The sequence below is a fragment of the Homarus americanus genome, unplaced genomic scaffold, assembly GCF_018991925.1.
Source record: "Homarus americanus isolate GMGI-L3 unplaced genomic scaffold, GMGI_Hamer_2.0 scaffold30535, whole genome shotgun sequence".
Lineage (NCBI taxonomy): Eukaryota > Metazoa > Arthropoda > Malacostraca > Decapoda > Nephropidae > Homarus > Homarus americanus.
In genome coordinates, this window is record NW_024732440.1 from 9,940,343 (window position 1) to 9,961,144 (window position 20,802).

The 20,802-nt window shown below is 36.5% G+C and overlaps 1 protein-coding gene across 2 annotated transcripts; it reads left to right on the forward strand.

Moving 5' to 3' along the window:
* The first annotated feature begins 1,669 nt into the window (after window positions 1-1,669).
* LOC121868804 (serine/threonine-protein phosphatase 6 catalytic subunit-like) lies at window positions 1,670-20,485 on the forward strand. 2 transcript variants are annotated; one of them, XM_042369753.1, is made up of 8 exons: window positions 1,696-1,775; window positions 5,136-5,228; window positions 7,246-7,341; window positions 10,073-10,280; window positions 10,560-10,639; window positions 11,832-11,937; window positions 16,123-16,284; window positions 16,537-20,485. In XM_042369753.1, exons 2-8 carry the CDS (start codon window positions 5,214-5,216, stop codon window positions 16,725-16,727), a joined length of 858 nt encoding a protein of 285 aa, XP_042225687.1. In that variant the 5' UTR covers window positions 1,696-1,775; window positions 5,136-5,213; the 3' UTR covers window positions 16,728-20,485. The 2 variants fall into 2 exon arrangements, with proteins under 2 accessions (XP_042225686.1, XP_042225687.1); XM_042369752.1 differs by lacking the exon at window positions 5,136-5,228 and having other exon boundaries at window positions 1,670-1,775.
* Window positions 20,486-20,802: the final 317 nt, after the last annotated feature.

A 20,802-nucleotide genomic window follows, 5' to 3' on the forward strand; every position in this document is an offset into this window, starting at 1 on the left:
AGCGGTGTTTAGCCACTGCATCTATTCTCTCCTCCTAAAATTCACTTCAATCCTCCCTTTATTCTTCCCCTGAACCTCCTTCCCCCCTGTCACTAACATTTACGATTCGATTCGTGAAGGTCATTCTACTCAACGCTCTGAAACAGACAGGACCTCCTCTCAACAAGCTCCTCACCACACAGCAACTCCCTAGCACTGCATTGTACATACACTACATGTAGAGTTAAGCTATTCTGAGTTTCCTTTCTCACCTCCATCCTTAGTGCAAGATCTCCTATATGTACGTATGTAAGTGAGCCTAATAAAGAGAAATTAGACAACTAGCCCAATACACTGTCCTGTGATACCCCGCTTGTGACGGGTACAGATGATGATTTCGTACCATTAATCACCACACACTGCTTGCGGTCATGTAGAAAGTCTTCTATCCACGCTAGGACATTTCCCCGAATTCCATACTCTTCCAGTTTGATTTTCAACCTTTCGTGGGGTACACTGTCGAAAGCCTTGGTAAAATCTAGGTATATATCTTCCCAGGTAGTAGTACCTCCCTGTTTGATAGCTGCCTACTACGTAAAAAAGTAAAAGTATAACTATTCTTTTTATTTTTTACTTTTATCCTCTTCACAACTGATCGGCTCCTTAGCCGCTTGGGCGACCGGTCACGTCTCTGTTATGCACTGTTGGCAAGTACTGGGCATGTACTGGCTCCTGAATGTATCTGAACCTGCTCCAGTGCTTGTCAAGTCTGGTCTTAAAAGCTCACCCTCGGTGCCGTCACAACTCTCTCTGGCAGATTGTTCCAATAATTCACAACTCACACTCCAAGAAAGTTACCCCTCAGTTTTATGAGCTTCCGCCAGCTCCAGGAAAGGCACTCGACTGAGTAGTGCCCTTTGAGATGCTTATACACCTCAAATAGGTCTCCCTTTGCCCGTCTGTAGTTTATACCTTCATGTTGTTGTCTTTGATTACAGTACTTCGTAGATAGCTTGGCATGTCTCAGGAATGATTGTAGTTGCACTCAGACTTTGCTATAGAAATCCGTGTGGAATATTGAAAACTTGCATCTGAGCAATGCAATTGTTGAACACAGAAGAGTAGCTTTGAGACGTGCCCCTGCTGAAATACTCTGAATTTAGTATCCTTTCTCTCTATTAGAGGGTTTGCTTTTTCAACAAGAGAGAAAAGGCTCTTTACTGACATCCTGACATAATTTTGAAAATTTACTTCACTTTCAGTTTGCAAGTTCATTAATAAGTGCTTAAAACTTCCAATGGAGCGCCTCTTTATTAACCACATTTAGCGCCACAATGCTTTTTCCTTCACTCTTCTTCATGGCACAAGGAATTACCACACTCCACAAAGTCGCTTTCATTATCACGAAACTGGAGCCATTGTTCACTCAAGACTCAGTGAAATGAAAAAGGTTTGTCTCGTTCTCTTGTTTGTTTGATTATTAATAAAAAAAAGTCTAAATTCTGTTCAAGATCTTTTTTAACATTTGTTATTTTGTTAGGTTTAGAAAAGTTTATTTGTGAATATATCCTTTGAATATACAGCTTAATATTATTCGGAATTCTTTAATATGAATAGATGTATAATTTTTTTAAACGAAATTTATCTCCAAAAATCGGGTTTAGGTCATTTGGTCGTTAGGGAAGAAAATATAAATAGGCTCGTACAGCCTTTACCCATAAACAAAAATGGCGGACGTTGACAAGTGGATAGAAATTGCGAAAGAGTGCAAGTATTTGCCTGAAAGTGACCTTAAGGTTAGTTACCCTTGTATGATATACTTAAAGTAACAAAAGAAATGATGAGAGATGACAGTGGTAGAAAATATAAATGAAAAGTGTGAAGAGAACGCCAGTAGAGTCAGCCAGAGAATACCCAGACTACATCGGGACAACCTGAAGACGCTAGAACAAGCAAGCCATCACGCAGGACGCTCTTACACCTCTTAACTTCCTCAATGAATATATGTTTCTATTCATTAGAGAGGAAATAGTTAGATATTAGGTCATGAGAGTAAAGCTATGGCACCCCGTGTAGTAAATTTTTCCTATTTTCATGATTATTCTTGTGTTGAGGCAAAGTGGTGTACCTGCAACTCTTCCCATCTTAATTAACCAACTAGGCCCAAACATTACTATAACTCGGCCCACCTTGCACACTTCAAACAAGTAGCGGACTAGAGGTTCAGGAATGAGTTTGAGATATATTTTATGTCTCTTTTGGTTCACTGAAATATGAAGAGTGTGAATGAGTGAATACCAATCAGTATGAAGGACGAATTTAATGAGTTTATGTTAGTAGAACTTTGGTCAATGAACCATGATTCACATTCGTAATTTGTGCTTCTCCAGGTGATTTCGAATAGGGTTTGAAATTATTGCTTCCAACAATTTGCCTACAATTGGTGTTTAACTGATTGGACGGTAGTTAGAGGATAGTGATCTATCTCCCTTCTTGAAAATCTGTATCACATTCACTATCCTCCAGGATTCTGGGGGAGCCACGAATTACCCAAATGTACCCAAAAGTATAGCAAATAAGGGTAAAATCTTAACGAATATCTGTTATACATACACAAAACATGTTTAATAATATTTTTAGTGTAATTTTGTAAAAATAATTTGTAAGATGAAATAATAAACAGCGAAAAACTTTCAGTATTGGCGAACGCTAAATTCCAAAGAGTTCGTGAACAATGGAGATAACTCCGATCCATCGTGATGCACTTCGCTAACCTAACCTAACGAAAAGTAAATCTTACGGCTATGTTAAATACCCCAAAGTAACAGAAACATCGGTAATTATATCTCCTTTTGGATAGGTGACTCTTTGGAATTTAGCGTTTTTCGCTGTTTATTATTTCATTATTTAGACTACATTTCAATGAAAACATTATTAATCAGGTTTTATTGATGTAAAACATATATATGTTAAGATTTTACCCTGATTTAATATACATTTGGGCGGTCCGACTAATTACCCAAATGTACCCAAATGTAGCCACAATGAAGTCAAATGATGGTCCTACATGAATAAATCGGACTGCCAACCACTTCTCGACTAGTATTTGGTGTCACAAAGTCACAAAAAATTGGAAAACTTGATTTGATTTAAACTGAGTTAATAGATTCCGTGCTTGTACCGAGGGAGTGAGTAATTACCCAAATGTAGTCGCAATGAAGTCAAATGATGGTCCTACAAGCGTAAATTGGGCTGTGAATCACTTCTCTATTATTATTTGGTGTCATAGTCACAAAAAATTAGTAAACTTAATTTAATCTGAGTTGTGTTAGGTTAGGTTAGGTACATGCACTTGATCTATTAACTCAGATTAAATTAAGTTTACCAATTTTTTGTGACTTCGTGGCAACAAATACTAGTCGAGGTTAGGTTAGGTTCAGTGCCGGATTTAGACCTGTGGAGGCCCATGGGCAGCCTCTTTATGGAGGCCCCCCTCATTATAAGTACCCAAGAGGGTGGGGTGGCGAATGAAGCGAGCCTAAACATCTGGGAGTTCTGGGGGGTGCTGTAAGCCCCCCAGGAAAATTTTGAAATTTGAACACTTCCTCGGAGAATTTTGAAGCCATACGGTTTGCAGTTATATTAAAAATATTAAAAATATACGGCTCATAGGAAAACCAGGTATTCATGAATTTCAAGGAGTAGCTAGCCTAATTTCTATCACGCTTCTTCCTGAACATAGTTTTACGTGATGGAATAGATAAACGTGAATTTTAAAGAATGAAAATAAAAATAATCCAAATGAATAAACAAATAAATAAAATATTTTAATATGTGGAGGCCCCTGGGCAGTTGCCCACTTTGCCCACTCCTGAATCCGGCCCTGGTTAGGTTAGGTACATGCACTCGATCTATTAACTCAGATTAAATTAAGTTTACCAATTTTTTGTGACTTCGTGACACCAAATACTAGTCGAGAAGTGATTGGCAGTCCGATTTATTCTTGTAGGACCATAATTTGACTTCATTGCGACTACATTTGGGTAATTACTTGCTCCCTCGGTACATGCACGTTATCTATTAACTCATTAAATTAAGTTTTCCAATTTTTTTTGACTTTGTGACACCAAATACTAGTCGAGAAGTGATTGGCAGTCCGATTTATTCATGTAGGACCATTATTTGACTTCATTGCGGCTACATTTGGGTAATTAGTCGGACCCCATTTGGGTACTTTTGGGTAATTCGTTGGATCGGGATTCTGGTACTACACCCATTTTTAGTGATATGTTAAACAGCTTTGCTAAGGGCATACTAAGCTCTTCCTTACATTCCCTTAATACTATGGCAAATATCTCATCGGGACCTGGCGACTTATTTGGCTTTAGCTTGTCTATTTGCTTATTAACATCGTTACTAGTCACTACTATCTCGCTTAATCTATTTTCTTCACTATCTCTGTATATAGTCGGCGCCTCGGGTATCATGTTTAAATTTTCGGTGGTGAAAACTGTTAAAAATACCTGTTCAGATTATTGCTCATTTCTCCGTCGTTATCGGTTAGCTCGCCGGTATCTGACTGTATTGGTCCAATCTTTTCTTGTGTTTAAGTTTGATACATTTGAAAGCATCCCTTGGAGTTTAACTTCACCTTCCTTGCTACCTTCAGTTCATTATTCCTCTTTGCTTTTCTTATCTCGGTCTTAATCCTACTGGTAAACTTCACAATTTATTCTCCAACCTTTGTCCAATAATATTATTAAAATAATTATTTATCCATTTTGGGTCATTGTTGTCTGATCTGCATTTACTGTATGGTATGTTCTGCCTTTGTGCATTAAGTAACTCATTATTTAAATTGTTGTGGAACTCATCAACCTCAGATCTCGTGATCAGGTCATCCTCAACCGTCATATTTTGTGAGGATATCATTGTCAGGTCTCCAGGTAAAGTGATCTTAATTGTGAACTAAATATAAAATATTAAATTATATATACAGTATACAAAAGAAAAAAGATCACCTCTTCCACATATGTACATCAATATATTAATAAGATGGAATGAAAAGATAAATATTAACAAATAAACCCCCCCCCCCTTCAATCTATGCTGCTTTTTATTATTCATGCAAAAATGTGTAAACTTTTACTTTTTAGTCTGAGTTCGTTAACCTAAGTGGTTCGAGATGGTCCGAGTTAGATGTGGGCCGAGTTGGACTGTAACCAGCAAAATAAATGGATAAAATTCAGGTTTATATTAATTGGTAACTTATTTTTGTGTTATAAATGTACTATACTCTAAGCTAATAGTCCTTAGTTAATAGAAGAGGCAAGTTCCCACTTATGTCTGATTTTTATTTACATATAGTGAATACAGGTACAGCAGCTGTATTGACAAACTGTGTTGTTAATGGTTTGGTTAGGTTATAGGTTAGGTAAGTTACTTTATAAGGTAGGCTAGGTTAGGTTATAAGGTAGGTTAGGTTATTTTCCATTAAGTTATATTAGTCAGAAAGAAGGCCATGTTGGTAACTTTCATTGTATAGTCTACCCATCAAGCATATGCAACTGCCTTACTAATTGACATCGACGTTTTGCATATGGCTGCCATTTCTGTATCCTGTGCCTTTTATTTAGTACGAGGACAAAATGCGAAGAAAATACAGGTTATAGAGTGTGAAGATGGACACATGGAAAGATAGATCATGGATAAAATTATCGTTTTGGTCATACACCTATACAGAAGCAGGTCAGAATTGTTCAAAACACAACAAAAACCGTTGTAAATAATCCACCAACAAATCTCCCGCGATGCCAATTGTTCCCGTCCGCTCTTAAACTACTATTAATGTTTGAATCCCATGTTTGTAAACATAAAAATGACAATGGAGCCTCACATTGAGGGTTTTATTATTGGCTTATTTGTCTTTTGTTTTAAATTTTATAGGCATAATTTCCCTGGCTTTTTGTTCATGGCCTTTGCAAATCATTTTTTTTTCACACTTATTGTTTTTTTAACTTATTCTATATAGTATACTGTTCTTTCCTAAGGGGAAGGAGAAGCTTGCCATCTCGTTTTTCAATCGCATTGTGTTCGGTATTGTATTGCAAGTTGTCTGTGCTTGTGGAGGATGCAGACTGGCTCTAAGAGTTCATCTGTCAACATGGACTACAGGGTAGTTGGCACAACACGCATGTGTTCTAAATGTTGCCGAGAATTGACAGTGAACAACATTTATTTGTTTCAGTGGAACAACTGATCTTACTCTTATGTCCATGAAAGACATTACACAATGCTGCTTCATTGTGTATAATCTTACCTAAGCTCAAGCTTGTACTGGACCGGGTATTTATCATTCACTGTAAATGTCCCACAGAAGTGCACGAATTGTAACCCTTCAAAAATATTACTCTTTTTTAGTTTTATCCCCTGCTTTTTGCCTAAAAATTTTATCATAAAAATTTTAACTATATTCAAGTAACGATATACAGTATTCTAGAGTTATGAGGAAGTTTTCTTTTATATAACATTTAGCTTAAGTTGCTCCTTCTCATGAGTCAGCAGTGTACTGTATTTTAAAGTATTACGGAGTATTTAAACATACTGTACATTAGAAGCTCATGCCATATTTTGTGTGTGTTTGTGTTGGAGGAGCAGATGACTCGAATGTTAACATCACAGGACGGTGGCCCGGGTTAACCAGCTATCATACCTAATGAAAAACCTCAATAGAAGAAAGTTGCCATCAACGTCGCTGTTTTGGTGATTGCTGTTTTGCACATTTATCTTAGTTATTGTACAGTACTATACTTGGGAGAAAAGGTGGCTGTTTAAATTAGATGTGAGTGAAGAGGTAGCTAAGAAATTGTCACTTACCTATGTCAGATGTTGATTAGCAATAATATCCATTTTCAATTCTTTTGTGTTTGCTTTTGCACTAAACCATCCTGCTGATGATCTTGCTTTCTATTTGTATACAATATATTGTACTATACCTGTACTGTAAAATGATTCAGTAGGTTTTGACATAGACACGTGTTGTCATGATTACTTTTGTAATGGCTTAGTAGCTTAAGAGGTTTGGATATACAGTACTGTACAGTAGTCTCCTGTTTCTTAGTGTACAGGTATTTTTAAATAAATTTGATTAATTACTTGCTCCCATATTGGGCCAAACAAAAATAATTTGACAAATACAGGGTAATTATTTTTATTGTGTGTGTGTCTTCAGTCAAGAAGTTATCTCTGTCCTTTATGTTTTTGCAGAAATTATGTGAGACAGTGTGTGAATTATTGTTAGAAGAAGGAAACATTCAACCGGTGTCATGTCCGGTAACTGTATGTGGGGACATTCATGGACAGGTGAGTAAGCTATGAAAAAAGACTTCCCATTCTTGAGGTTACTTATGTCTCTACTCTTTCTTTCTTCTTTATTTCCTCTTTTTGACACAATTCAGTCCAATACATCCTATATCTGTTTTATTATCAGATGCTCAAGAAATTTCTTTCCAAATGGAGATCTAATTTATGAAAATTGGAGGTTACGAAAAAAAAATTGTGTCCAATGTTTCAATTTATGGAGGAAAAATACAGTTACTTTTTTCAGCTTTGGAAGATACAGTAGAATCTTGATATGTTTAGACTCTTGGAAAACTTTTCCCAGTACAGTACATTACAGGTGCCTGGAAAAATTCCGAGGATGAGAAAATTTGTCTCCAAACTTGGAAATCTCAACCCAGAAACAGCTCTGCACCAGCTATTCTGGCTAATAGGGATATCTCTGCACAGTATAATTCAAGGATATGTTAACTGTGTTGAAATGTTTCCTAAATAGCCTTGCTGACTGCATTATATCTGTGGTATTTACATAGAGTAAAATGTTATTTAAATTTTCCATGCAAAAATTAGTACCCGGTAATACATATTACTGTAAAACAAAAATTTATTCACCATGCTTGACTCCCATCTGCACAAGAGCATTCAGACAAAACATCCCTATAGGATCTCAGTGTTAAAAAATTGCTGAATAATTCAATATTGTAAATAATGTCCGAATTATCACAGAGTCAGAATTTGTGAAAGGTGCATTAGAGGTGTGCAAGCGTGTAAACTGTATATATATAAATACAGTAGATAGATACAGTATTCAATTTATACAGTACCGGTACAGTACAGTAGATCCTCGCCATTTGCGGGGAATGGGTTCCACGAAATGGCACAGATTGGGAAAACCACGAATAGCCATTTATATAATACCTTAGTGATTTAATATACAAGTATATCTATACAGTGAACCCTTGAAGATCCGGACTAAAAGGGAGGACCACCTGTCCGGAAAAGCCGATTGTCCGAATTTTCCGCCGAATAATAAATTATATAAAAAACACAAAAAATATAGTATTAATGTAGTGATAAACAAATTACCATAGGTATATAAACCATGCATTTACCTTTGGTAACATAATAAGAAACATTGTATCATTACAAGAGTGAATGAAATAATATTCCTACAAACAACAATTGTTCTTTGCTCAGGTTTGGGAATGTTTCTTAGGGAAACTTCTAGGAGGCTTCTTAGCCCAGAACCCCTAGATTTTTTGCCCGGATCTTCGAGGGTTTACTGTACTGTGCATGAGAAACTTAAGTCACAATACTGTACAGTACTTACATTCGTATGTGGAAGTCTGGAGCCTGATGAAGTGGTGCACTGTACATAGGGAGACATCTGGTTACTGAAATATAGGTGGATCATGAGGATCACTGGTGGAGGAAGGGTGAATCAGTGGTGGTGGTGCGTGACTGGGAGGCAGGTGGTGAGGTGGCTGGGAGGATTAGAAGGTGGAGTGGCAACGGAAGTAGCTGGTTCTTTCTTGAAAAACATGGTGATTGGTACAGTAGTTGTTTCCTCTTGGCTTTGGGGTCTTTAAACATTTCCTGGTAGGGAAACAATACCTGGTTGATTCCTTGGACTATCTTAAAGCTGCATTCCATGGAAGAGTTTACTGAGCGGTAAAGCAAGCCAGGCTTGATCGTGTGGCCAGCCGCATTGCCACAGAAGATGAGTGTCACTCTGTCCTTGGCTGTCTTGAACCCAGAGGCACACCTCTCCTGCTTGTTTATGTACTTTTTACCAGGCATTTTCTTCCAATATAGAACAGATTCGTCGGCATTAACAATTTGCTCCGGTCTATCGCCTTTCTCTTCTATTATTTTTTTGAGCTTGGCAAGAAATGCATCTGTGGCTGTGTGGTCAGCTTATGTGGCCTCCCTCGTCAGCTTCACATTATGGAGCGAGAATCTTTTCTTAAAATTCTCTAACCAACCTTTACTGGCACTTAAAGTTGGTTCAGTCACTGCACTACCCCTTCACTACCTGTTGACTCGTAAAAACGAGCATAAAGACTCAGCCTTTTCACGTTGCTGTTGATCAGAACATTTTTGCGGTACTGGTCCTCAATCCAAATGTTAAGTGCTTTCTCAGTTTTCACTATGTTCTTGTCACGAACAACCTGCGCCACTTTAGCACTTGCAGGAGGACTCGCTTGAATAGTATCACGAACTGCTTGTTCATTTTCTTGATATACCGCACTGTGTATTCGTTAACACCAAACAACCTCCTTTAACTTGTCTAATAATTAAATTTTCTTTGCCAGGGTCATCACTGAATTCTGCCTTTTATGTTTCACTCCACAAGCATCACTGACACTAGGCAGTCTTTTCAGAGCTATTTTCACAAAGAAACACAAAAGTTTTGAGAGTATAACACGGAATGCTAGGTCACAGGTACTGGGTGAGGGCAAACAGGGAGATGAGACGCTTTGGGCGTGTGGGGTGACTCGTTGCGCTGCGGGAGAAGGCTCACATCCAAGCCACCCGAGCCATCAGCTGCTTTCTGCGAATCGTCGAAATCGTGAATCGTAAACCCGAGAATGGGAAGGGTCTACTGTATATGTTATTTGTATGTGCTGTATTAATTTTGTAAAACAAGTAATGTACTCCTGCGCTGTACAGTAGATATACTTTTTTATTTTTTGATGTGCTAATGTTCCAGTATTAATACTTTAAATTAATATCCATAATGATCTTTTTACAGTTCTATGACTTAGAGGAACTATTTCGAACGGGTGGTCAAGTTCCGGACACTAATTACATCTTTATGGGTGATTTTGTGGACCGAGGATACTATAGTTTAGAAACCCTCACCCGGCTCCTCTCTCTTAAGGCAAAATGGCCACACAAGATAACTCTACTTAGAGGAAACCACGAATCACGTCAGATTACTCAAGTGTATGGATTTTATGGTAAGATTTTGTCCTTTTGCTTATTATTGAGAATACTGTACTGTTTTACCTAGTCCATCACTTTAGTTTTTATTATTACAGTAAAGTTCCATAATAACAAATACCTGTATGTTATTTAATGAATATTACTTTATTATAAAAAATGCAGTTGATTGATAACCCAAATACAGGTACAGAGTGTGAAAAAATTTAACAAAACCATTTGAACTTGGTGATATATGTAGTCAAACAAATTGTTGCTACATGATCTGATATGGGTTTTTTATCTCACATTTGCAGATGAGTGCCAAAACAAGTATGGGAATGTGAATGCTTGGAAATACTGCTGCAAGGTGTTTGATCTTCTTACTATAGCTGCTGTAAGTTGGTATCAAGTCATATACTTAAAACCCCATTCTACTTGTACAGTAATAACGTACAGTGAGAAACGCTTAAAGTGAACAATATGACATATGGGATTAATTGAAATAGAGACCGGGCCGACCCCCAAACTCCACTTTTTCAGACACAATACCTACGTTGTAGTAAAAATAACTTCTTAATTTTATGATGGTATGCACACACAATTAATAATTAAGAGAAATATCAATAATATTAGGTTTTTTAACACTTACATTAGTAGAAAAGATGGCTGGGCAGCACCTGCGAGGGATGGGGGGTTGGTTCGAACAGAAGAACGAATTATTGGCCCTCACCTGTATCACTGTATCAATTATCACTATCCACCTGAAGGCTTGAGACCTCTTTATTAAACTTTCCCACTAAAGTCCATATAAGTCCATATCCTCACTATCACTATCACTGACTTGGGCCGGCTGTGGTGGGTGGCGGGTGAAGAACTCGGTAATGTTTTGATGACTGGGCGACCTTGTGCGCCCCCTGCTCGCGCCGCTCTCCGCGTAAAAGGGTACATACACCGCGGAAAGTGAGTATTCCGTGTTCGGCAGGGTACCGCGTAAACGTGGAAACGCGTAAAGTGGGACCCTTAAAGCGAGGGTTGACTGTATTAATTGTATAGTTCTCATGTCCGCTACAAATTATCTATTCTTTACCAAGTACTGTACTGTATAACTGTCAAAATCCTAATTAAATCAAGTGCAGGGTAACTTAGAAAGTTCATTTTAAAGCTCTTCTACACATTGTAATATATCTAATGTAGTTCTTCCATTCAGATATGACCTATGCACTCAGCTGTGCTATCTTGCAATCAGTCATCCCTTTTTATTTTACTCGGATGTACTATACAATTTTCTCTCAATTCCTGAACCATAATGTTACTTTGTCTCAATTTATTATTGATCTGTTCACACTTCTGTTCCTGGTCCTCCTTTTTACTCCCTCATCCAATCTTGAAATTCAAATTGCTTTTCCTTCATTACTGCTCCAATTCTGGTACTGTAGTCCCTTTAGTGTTAAACTCCTCAATCACTGCTCACATTTTGCTAGCCTCTTTATTGTTCAGATGAATTCTTGGTACTGTATTACACTGTGATATAGGCTGGACAGCTTCAGTGATATTTTAACCTCAAAATTCTTACTTACAATTCACAGATTATTGATGATGAAGTTCTGTGTGTCCATGGAGGTTTGTCTCCAGAAATCAATACCCTTGACCAGATCAGAACAATAAACCGAAATCAGGAGATTCCCCATAAAGGTAAGGAGCATTAATGTAAATGTCTTTATTTCAACATCTTATGTACAGATTCCCATGTGAACTGAATATGATTGTCTGGTATTAGCCAAATAAAATATTAAGAATGGTATTCCCAAAATGAATGGGCTAGGAAAGTTATTGTACCATGTAAAAGTTTACGTATATTTACAAGACCCATATAAAGCTTTAATTGCTTCCGTAACAACAAATAAAAATACATATACGTTTGATTACTGGCACCTGTGTTAGACTTGTGATTTTTTCTTGTCTACTTATGATACTGTATATCCTGAATTGAACAGGGCTAAGGAAAATTACTTGATATACATACATGCTCTTAATTAATTTGCACCCTTTTAATGCCTGAAGGCTCTTGAATGACATGCAAGGTCATCCGCCACAACATTACCCCTATCAGAACCTGTCATTGCCAGAGCTGGGATTGCTTAGCACCAGGGCACATTTATGTGGATAATGTTCATATTCCAAATCCATGGTCCAGGGATTGTCTAGATCAGTATGAGTCGTGAGTTAGAACTTCAAATAAGCTTTATGTATCTCAAACTTATTCAGCCGTAAAGTTCACAACTCACTCCTGAGCCATTTATGGTGTCCTGTCAACCTTCCTCCTGGACCCCAGATAGAAATACTGTACTGTACTGAGAAGACAAGTAAGGCTTATAGTACTGTCATGAGAAAATAAGTAAGACTTATAGCACTGTACTGAGAAGACAAGTAAGACTTATGGTACTGTACTGAGAAGACAAGTATGGCTTATGCCACAATCTGGACTATGATTATAGGAAGAATACAAGGTTTGTCCAAAAAATTTAGCCCAAGGAGCGGATCCTTCCTATTTTGAGGTGTATTCATTAGGTTTTCTTGGCACATGACCACCAGCTCCCTCCCAGTTCACAGATGTTTTGAAACCTTGTAGGTCACTCTTCGCAATGGGCCATAAATGAAAATTTTAAGTATGAAGTTCCATTTCTTGGCCTAGAGTCTGGGATGGGTAACCTGGAATACTTCTCTCCTTCCTAAAGTGATGTGATTTGGTAGAAACTAAATTTAGTGAGTTGTGAAACTCATTTATGGCTGAGATATTTGAGATACATGAACTTAACTGCTTGTTACTACTCCTGACCATAGGGCCTCATTAGTTGATTAAGATGGCCACCAGGTTAGAAATTCAGAACTTGGATTAGACTACTGTACAGTAGGTGAGGAGCTGCTTGTAGCATAAAAATTATCCACAGAGATGTTATGTCCTGTCACTCATCATCATTATTTTATGGCCAATTTTCATGCTTCTGTGAGTTATCCTTAGTTACCCGATGGCAGCTCTCTATGCTGCGCAGTCTCTTGTCATTTTCCCAATTCTGATGTCATTTCTTGCAATATAAACTCCCTGGCAATGTTTGGCTCTGCCAGTGGTTAATCATCCCCTCAGACATAAAATGGGATTTATTTATTTACCGTATATACCCGTGTATAGCACGAGTTCTTAAGACCAAATTTTTTGGCAAAAAGTTGGGGGTCGACCTCTATACGGGTAATAGTTTCGTTAGGTTGAAAAATATTTACCAGTAACTACCAGTAAACAATGGAAACGACGCACCAACGCACCACCCGCTGTGAGTGTCGGTACAGTTGCCAGGGCAGATCTCTTGCGTCATCATAGCAAGCCCAAAGTAGCCAAATGCATGGTATGGTATGCACAGGAGTATGTAAAACATAAAGTATTCATTTTTAAAAGTTTATTTATAGATACATAAATTTTTGTTTATTAAATTTGAAACATCAATCTTTGTTAAATAAATTTGAAACAAAAGAAAAATACGATACCTTATTTATAAATATTTTCATTAAAATATCACATCACAAGTATATTTTACCTTAACTGTGCCTGAATGAATATATTCTCAGAAATAAATATGGAAATGTAATATTTTTGCTGAAATGACGTACGTATTACAGTGGAAAGTGGGATAAAATTGTGACGAAAACAATGACTTTCACTTTCTTTCGTCGTTCAAAAGATTTTACCGTAATCGCTTTTCGAATGGTTTTCAGTTAAAAAACTGTTGAATTACAATAATATTCTATCCTAATTGACTTGAATAAATACTACGATACCATATTTCTGAATATTTTCATTAAATTCCATCAAAATAATTTTCATAGTCATCGTCTTCAGCACCAAACAGCTACTCCCAGTCCTCTTCTTGAACAGCATCGTCATATGGATCAACACCATCATCAGCCATAGGATCATCAATATCTTCATCCTCATTCACGCTCTCATTAGCCTCATAATCCCACAACAAGTCGTCTTCTGTTTCATCAAGAGCATTCGAAATTCCACATTTCTTAAAAGATTTCACCACAATTTCTGGTCTGATTGTATCCCAGGCCTCTACAATCCATTCACATAATGTTGCTAGTGATGGAGCTTGGATGTTGCCTCCCTTTGTGTATGTCTTATCGCCTTCTATCATCCAGTTGTTCCACTTCACTCTTACCGCATCTTTAAATGGTTTGTTTATGGAAACATCCAGTGGTTGGACAAGACTTGTTAATCCACCAGGAATCACAGCTGTATCAGTGTTTTCCTTCCTAATCCCAGCAGTAACACTGTCAACAAGATGTGACCGAAACATATCCCACACAAGAAGACTTTTTTCTTTGCGCAGTCCCCCTGGTCTAAAGTTCCAGACTTTTTTAAGCCATATTTGTATGCCGCCTTCATCCATCCATCCTTTCTCGTGCACATGGATGATTAAAAAAATGCTGTCTGACTTGCAACACTGTTGGTAGGGTCAGGTGGTTCTAACGGCACCTGCCAGGACCTCGGTAATCAAATTTATAACAGTGTCTAACCTCAATTACTGTAGTTTATCTGATGTAGGCAATATGAAGTAAAAAATACCAGTTAAAGTGAGAAATTGGAAGAGAATAAACAAGAAAGATGTCGTTGGGCTATTTTTGGTAGGGCTGAGGGAGAGAGTACCAGCTGTTTGGTCTTTTTTGGCGGGAGAGTCACGCAAATAACCGTAGTACTGGTATTTGTTTGGTGTCTTCTGTATTTTTAAAAATGAATACTTGTAAATTAAAAGTACCGTAACATTGTATTATATACAAACTTGTCATATTTCTGGAAAATAAGAAGCAAGAAAATAAGAATATACCGGTAAACACAATTTCAACGTACGCTAAAATTAAAAGCTGCTTAAGAAGGGCCGATGCAAACACAAAGCCTCCGCGACCAGGGCTCTGCCGTATCAGCTAGACAGTACACGTGTTTTTCGAATCGTTTTCAGTTAAAAAACTGTTACATCACAAGTGCATTAGGATAGAATATTATTGTAATACAACAGTTTTTAACCGAAAACCATTCGAAAAGCGATTACGGTAACATCTTTTCAACGAAAGAAAGCAAAAGTCATTGTTTTTGTCACGATTTTATCCCACTTTCCACTATAATACGTACGTCATTTCAGCAAAAATATTACATTTCCATATTCTCAAAAATAAATAGTAGTTTTGCTGAAACGTGATGTATTTCAATGTAAATTAGGATAAACTTCATGACGAAAACAAAAGACTTTACCAAACCTTCCGATGTTCAAGATATGTTACTCGTTTTTTTAATAGTTTTCGGTTAAAATACTGTTATATTAGAGATATTCTATTCATACTGTGGTTGATATAATACATTCACGGAAATGTAATATATTTTGCTGAAATGACGTACGTATTACAGTGGAAAGTGGGATAAAATTGTGACGAAAACAATGACTTTTGCTTTCTTTCGTTCAAAATATGTTACCGTAATCGCTTTTCGAATGGTTTTCAGTTAAATAACTATTGTATTACAATAATATTCCCTCCTAATTGACTTGAATAAATACTTGAATGGAAATATACAATATTTTTGTTGAAACTACCCACATTTCAGTGTAAAGTGTCGTAATAATAAATGGTAAACAAGTTTATAGGACGTAGTGTTTTTCTGAAGGTTTTGTTGTTCCTTTACCCTCAAAAACGTGGGTCGACCTATAAACGAGGAATATCATAAATTAACGATTTCTTGGTCAAAAAATCAGGGTCGACCTATATACGAAGGGGGGTTATAGACGAGTATATACGGTATTTATTTTTTATACAAGTAAATTATATTAACAGGTGCCTTCTGTGACTTGGTATGGAGTGACCCTGAAGAGATAGATTCATGGTCTATGTCTCCTCGGGGAGCTGGTTGGCTCTTTGGTGCCAGAGTTACTCATCAGTTTACTGAAACTAACAACTTAAAGCTCATATGTAGAGCTCACCAACTTGTCAATGAAGGTATGTCCCTGTAATGTTCATATATTAATGTGAGGAAAGGTCTTATTAGCCTCATTTACTTACATTTGATTTTTTATTTATTGACATTTTTTGTGACATTTAAATGTATTGAAAATCTTATGGAGGGAATGGTGTATCAGATATTCAGATAAATACTGTATAGTGCTTAATTTTGTTGTTAGACAAATTTAAAAAAAAAATTGCCAGTGACTAGTATAATTTCTTATAATTATTATTTTTTTATTACAATAGGTATCAAGTACATGTTTGATGGTAAGCTGGTAACAGTGTGGTCAGCTCCCAACTATTGCTACCGTGCTGGCAACGTGGCCTCCATTCTCAGCTTTACATCAACCAATGAGAAGCATGCAAAGTTATTTGATGCAGTGCCAGAGGACAAGAGAGTAATTCCTCCAGTTCACACAACACCATATTTCCTCTGAAGTGAGGTACAAGACAAGAGCCATTGTTTGTGTATATTTGTCAACAAATGTGTTTATCCTGCCTCCATGTGAACGGGTATGCGGTAGGCGTTTCCCCTGGTCAGAGTACAGTATATTTGATCAAACAGTATAATTTGTTAATTCTGAAACTCGTTTTAAACTAAGTACAAAGTTTAAAAAGAATTTCACCTGTCTGCAGTCTATAAATTCAGTCTCATTTGTATTTTAAAAGTCAGTATTGCACCTTATCTTTAAATTTCATTAATGTATAGTTAGAATCTTGCTATTAACTTCTGAAAATATTGAAGCTTATATTGATCAGTATATCTTTATATTTTTATTAATATGTTGGCAGGGGAAACCTCTGCACCTGAATGTTCAAGTGACAAGGGTCTTTCTTGACAACTCCCGAGACAGCCTGCTTTCCAGGTATCTGAGTAAGGCTTAATCCACGTGCCTTGATGCTCAGATTGGAATGAGTGTCGCTATTCCATTTTGTGACTCAAGTATCTATAACAGTTGTGATTAGGCCATGTTCATATAATTTTTATTAGTATTATTGTTATGGTTATTGTTATTTTTTTGGCCAAAGTTGTTTCATTAGGAATCTGAAAATTAAGACACTTATTCCATCAAAATTAGCCAAGCCAAGTTGATTTGATATAGGTGGGTCAAATCAGTGAGGGCTGAATATTCTTTGTTACTTAATGGTGCTGATCATGCTGATGCTAAGGTAGGACTTTTATTTATTTTTTCTAAAAAATATAAATTCCTCCCAAGGAAAGTTCTGAGCCAGTATGTGATTATTTTGTGTCATCAAAACTTTTTGTTTTTGCTCCGTTCTATCAATTTGGGCAGGCTAAGTTTTATTGTATGCAGTTCAGTTCCTTAATGCAATAAGTTTTGCATTTAAGAGTTCAGAAATACCATATACAATAAAGTTTATAAGGTGAAACCAGTATTTCCTCTAGATTTTATTATATTGTATATAAGTTAGAGAAGTTTTGGAGGGAATGTACCACCATTCAGATAAAAAAGAAACAAACTGGTGAAAGTATTAATTGGGAGGTAAACTTCACACACATGGTGTAAGTGATCTCTGTTGTATGTGATGGTGTTAAAGGCTAACTGACCATGTTATACACACCTCTATAGAAGCACGGCGTGAATCTTAAATAGTCAAGGTGATACATGCACAAAAAAACATCATTAATCTAGTGTAATTTCCTCCTTTTCTCACAAACAGTATCAGATTCACTTTTGTCACATTGACAATGGGTTCTTGGTGGCAAGGTAGGGTAGTTTACTGATCATTCCTCTTGCATTGTAGAATGGGTATGACATAGATCCTCAGTCAGATGAATGCTGTAGTTTGCTATGAGCTCAGTGTGACCATATGCATCTGTCAACTGGTTAATGTACTTTATTCTGTATCTTTGTGAGCTCTCCTCCATACAGCATCACACAGGTAATGATATACAGTACCTATGTGAGTATGGCAGTATTTATATATATCCAGATGGTATTGTTCTTTTCATGACTTTCTGTAAACATCAGGAGTTAAAATCTAGACTAGAGTAAGTCATATAAATATAACTGATGTTACTTTTGAAATGGTCACAATGAAGCTTCTTTTAAATCAATGTGATAGGATGGAGTAGAATTTGAGAATGGTATTAGGGTATTTATTATTTTCATTTAAAGGTAGGATATGGTAAACAATGGTATATGATACTGAAGTTGTAGATCCCTGTGGGACACTCAATTTTCAGGATAACATTGCTTCCATAAGTTGTGGCCATAATTAATTAATACTTTATTTCTCATTAGGTTTTAATAATTTTGCAATTCTAAAAGCATGGGTGGATATTTACTAGCCAAGAAAGGTAATGGCAGATGACATGAATGTAACAGATACTGTTGTACTGAAACCTATTATTTATCTAGACCAGTAGTTCTTAACCCCAAGATCAGCAAGGGTTTCCAGTGAGTGTCAATTTTTAAAAATTATCTCAATTAACGTGTTGCTGATCCATACCTAGGCCCTATTTATAGTAATTGGAGGCTAATGCCAGATTTTATTCAGCATAGAGGAGCCCCCAACCATCATTGGTTAAAAGTATGGCAAGGTGGCACCAAAGTCTTTCTGTGGTGGCGACATCAGATCTGCTGTTCATTTCGAATGCTAGCAATGTCACTAATTCATAAGCCCGTCATTGAGTAGAAGCTAGTATACTGTGTCCAGGGCCTGACTCCCAGGTAGAATCATTAATTATTAGTAGTATGTCCTGTATATAACCCCATTTTATTTTGGATTTTATCAAAAGTGCATACATCAGCAGTTTCATTTTCTATTATGTAAAGTTTTTCTTCAGTTTTCTTTTTTTCTGGCTACAGCAAAAATATTATAGTTTTCTGTTTAACTTGACATTACAATAAGTACAGTACCTACTTTCATATCAGCTATCAATTGTTGAAAGATTTATCATGCATCTTATTCATTGCTGTATGTTTATTTACCCAAAATAGATATCATTAAAATACCTGAATGTTGAAAATAAAGTTTGCGAGGACATGGGTCGCCATGGTAGATTCTGGGCCACTGCCAAAAAAAGTTAAGAACCACTGGTCTACACTGTGTGATGTAATTTCTGACTACATACCCATGATTGGACCCTAGTAAAGTTGTTTTGCATTTTGCAAGTGGAACAGTGAAAATCATGAAGGATTGATGAATGGTTTCATACCTTGCATATGTCATCTTGAACACTATTTATGCTTGGGTTGGTGGCTGTTAATAGTGGCCAACAAGACTTGCCAGTTGAGATGGATGTCAGTTACCCTCTAAGACCCCACAAATTTAAGTTTAGATTGAGATGCATCATCATCATCCACTGACTGTTACTGTGATGTCAACATTACCTGTGTATTCTAGTTATACTCAACAAATTCCCAAACCAACAGTAGTCTGTGATTGTCTTCAAACATAGTTAATAAACTTTCATGATACAAAAGTTTCTAAATAAAGCTTTCGACATGTTTAACTTTTCCTCATTCATACCTCTCTTGTCTGGAATACTGTATATGTAAAGTTTTTCGTAAAGACAAATCTTTATTTTTTAGCCTAAGGAATGGAGGCACATACAAGGTACAAAGTATCAAATTGTTTTTCTTAGGGAACCAAAGACAGACAGACAAGGCATCACCAATCTCTCCCAGGCACATGTTAAGGGGCTCCCTCTGTCTTGGAGAAGGTACTGGAAAGGTGTTGAAAGATTATAATACAAAATTGTAGTGTACTGTACATCTCAAATGCACAAGTATGATTAATGTGAATATGTAAGTGGTTAGTCATTTTCTAATGACTGATAAATACAAAACAGATGCAGCTAAACATGGAACTACTCTTAACCAATATTTTCTTATTTAGTTTATTTTCATTGTCTAGTTTTAAATGAGATTACTTACCTTGGAATGCTGCTGCAAACCCCTACAATGAGTGATGTCTAGTTTTGACCAGAAAGATATTTGTATGGGTAGTGTTTAGCCATGTATTTTATGTTGCCATATAGCAACTATTAGGTCTCAGTTATAGTATTTCTTTTTTTCATGTTCCTATACCAAAATAATCCTGTGATGAAGATTCTGACTCTGACTTTGGGTAGAATAACAATCTGTATATAGTATTCAACAATCCAAAAGATATCTCTCAGACAGAGTGTAAAATTTTAAATAAAATAAACATGCTTTCCAGATGATAATTTTTTTCAATTAACCCTGTTTCATATACCTGTACAGTACAGTATAACGCTATTTACAGTTTTTATAGAGTAAAGTACTTTTAAAGCAAATCTGGAAGAGTTTTAACTGCTGTAATTTCCTGTGAGAATAAGATTTCATGAATTATGTAAATTGTTGCAATGGTTTTTCTAAAAAAAATCATAGATTGGGGAGTGAGCAGGTGTGAGACATGGATCTGGGGTGCAAATGTGTGGTTAGTTAGCAGATGAAACTGTTGTGTTGGGTAACTTAGACAAAAAGTTACTAATTTTAATGAATGACTGTTTGAGAGCAC

Excerpts from the sequence above, each read along its gene's own strand:
- LOC121868804 (XM_042369752.1), top strand. The coding sequence starts at position 1,707 with ATGGCGGACGTTGACAAGTGGATAGAAATTGCGAAAGAGTGCAAGTAT. Across the intron at positions 1,776-7,245 it reads TGCCTGAAAGTGACCTTAAG|AAATTATGTGAGACAGTGTG; the intron begins GTTAGTTACCCT and ends ATGTTTTTGCAG. Across the intron at positions 10,281-10,559 it reads TCAAGTGTATGGATTTTATG|ATGAGTGCCAAAACAAGTAT; the intron begins GTAAGATTTTGT and ends TCACATTTGCAG.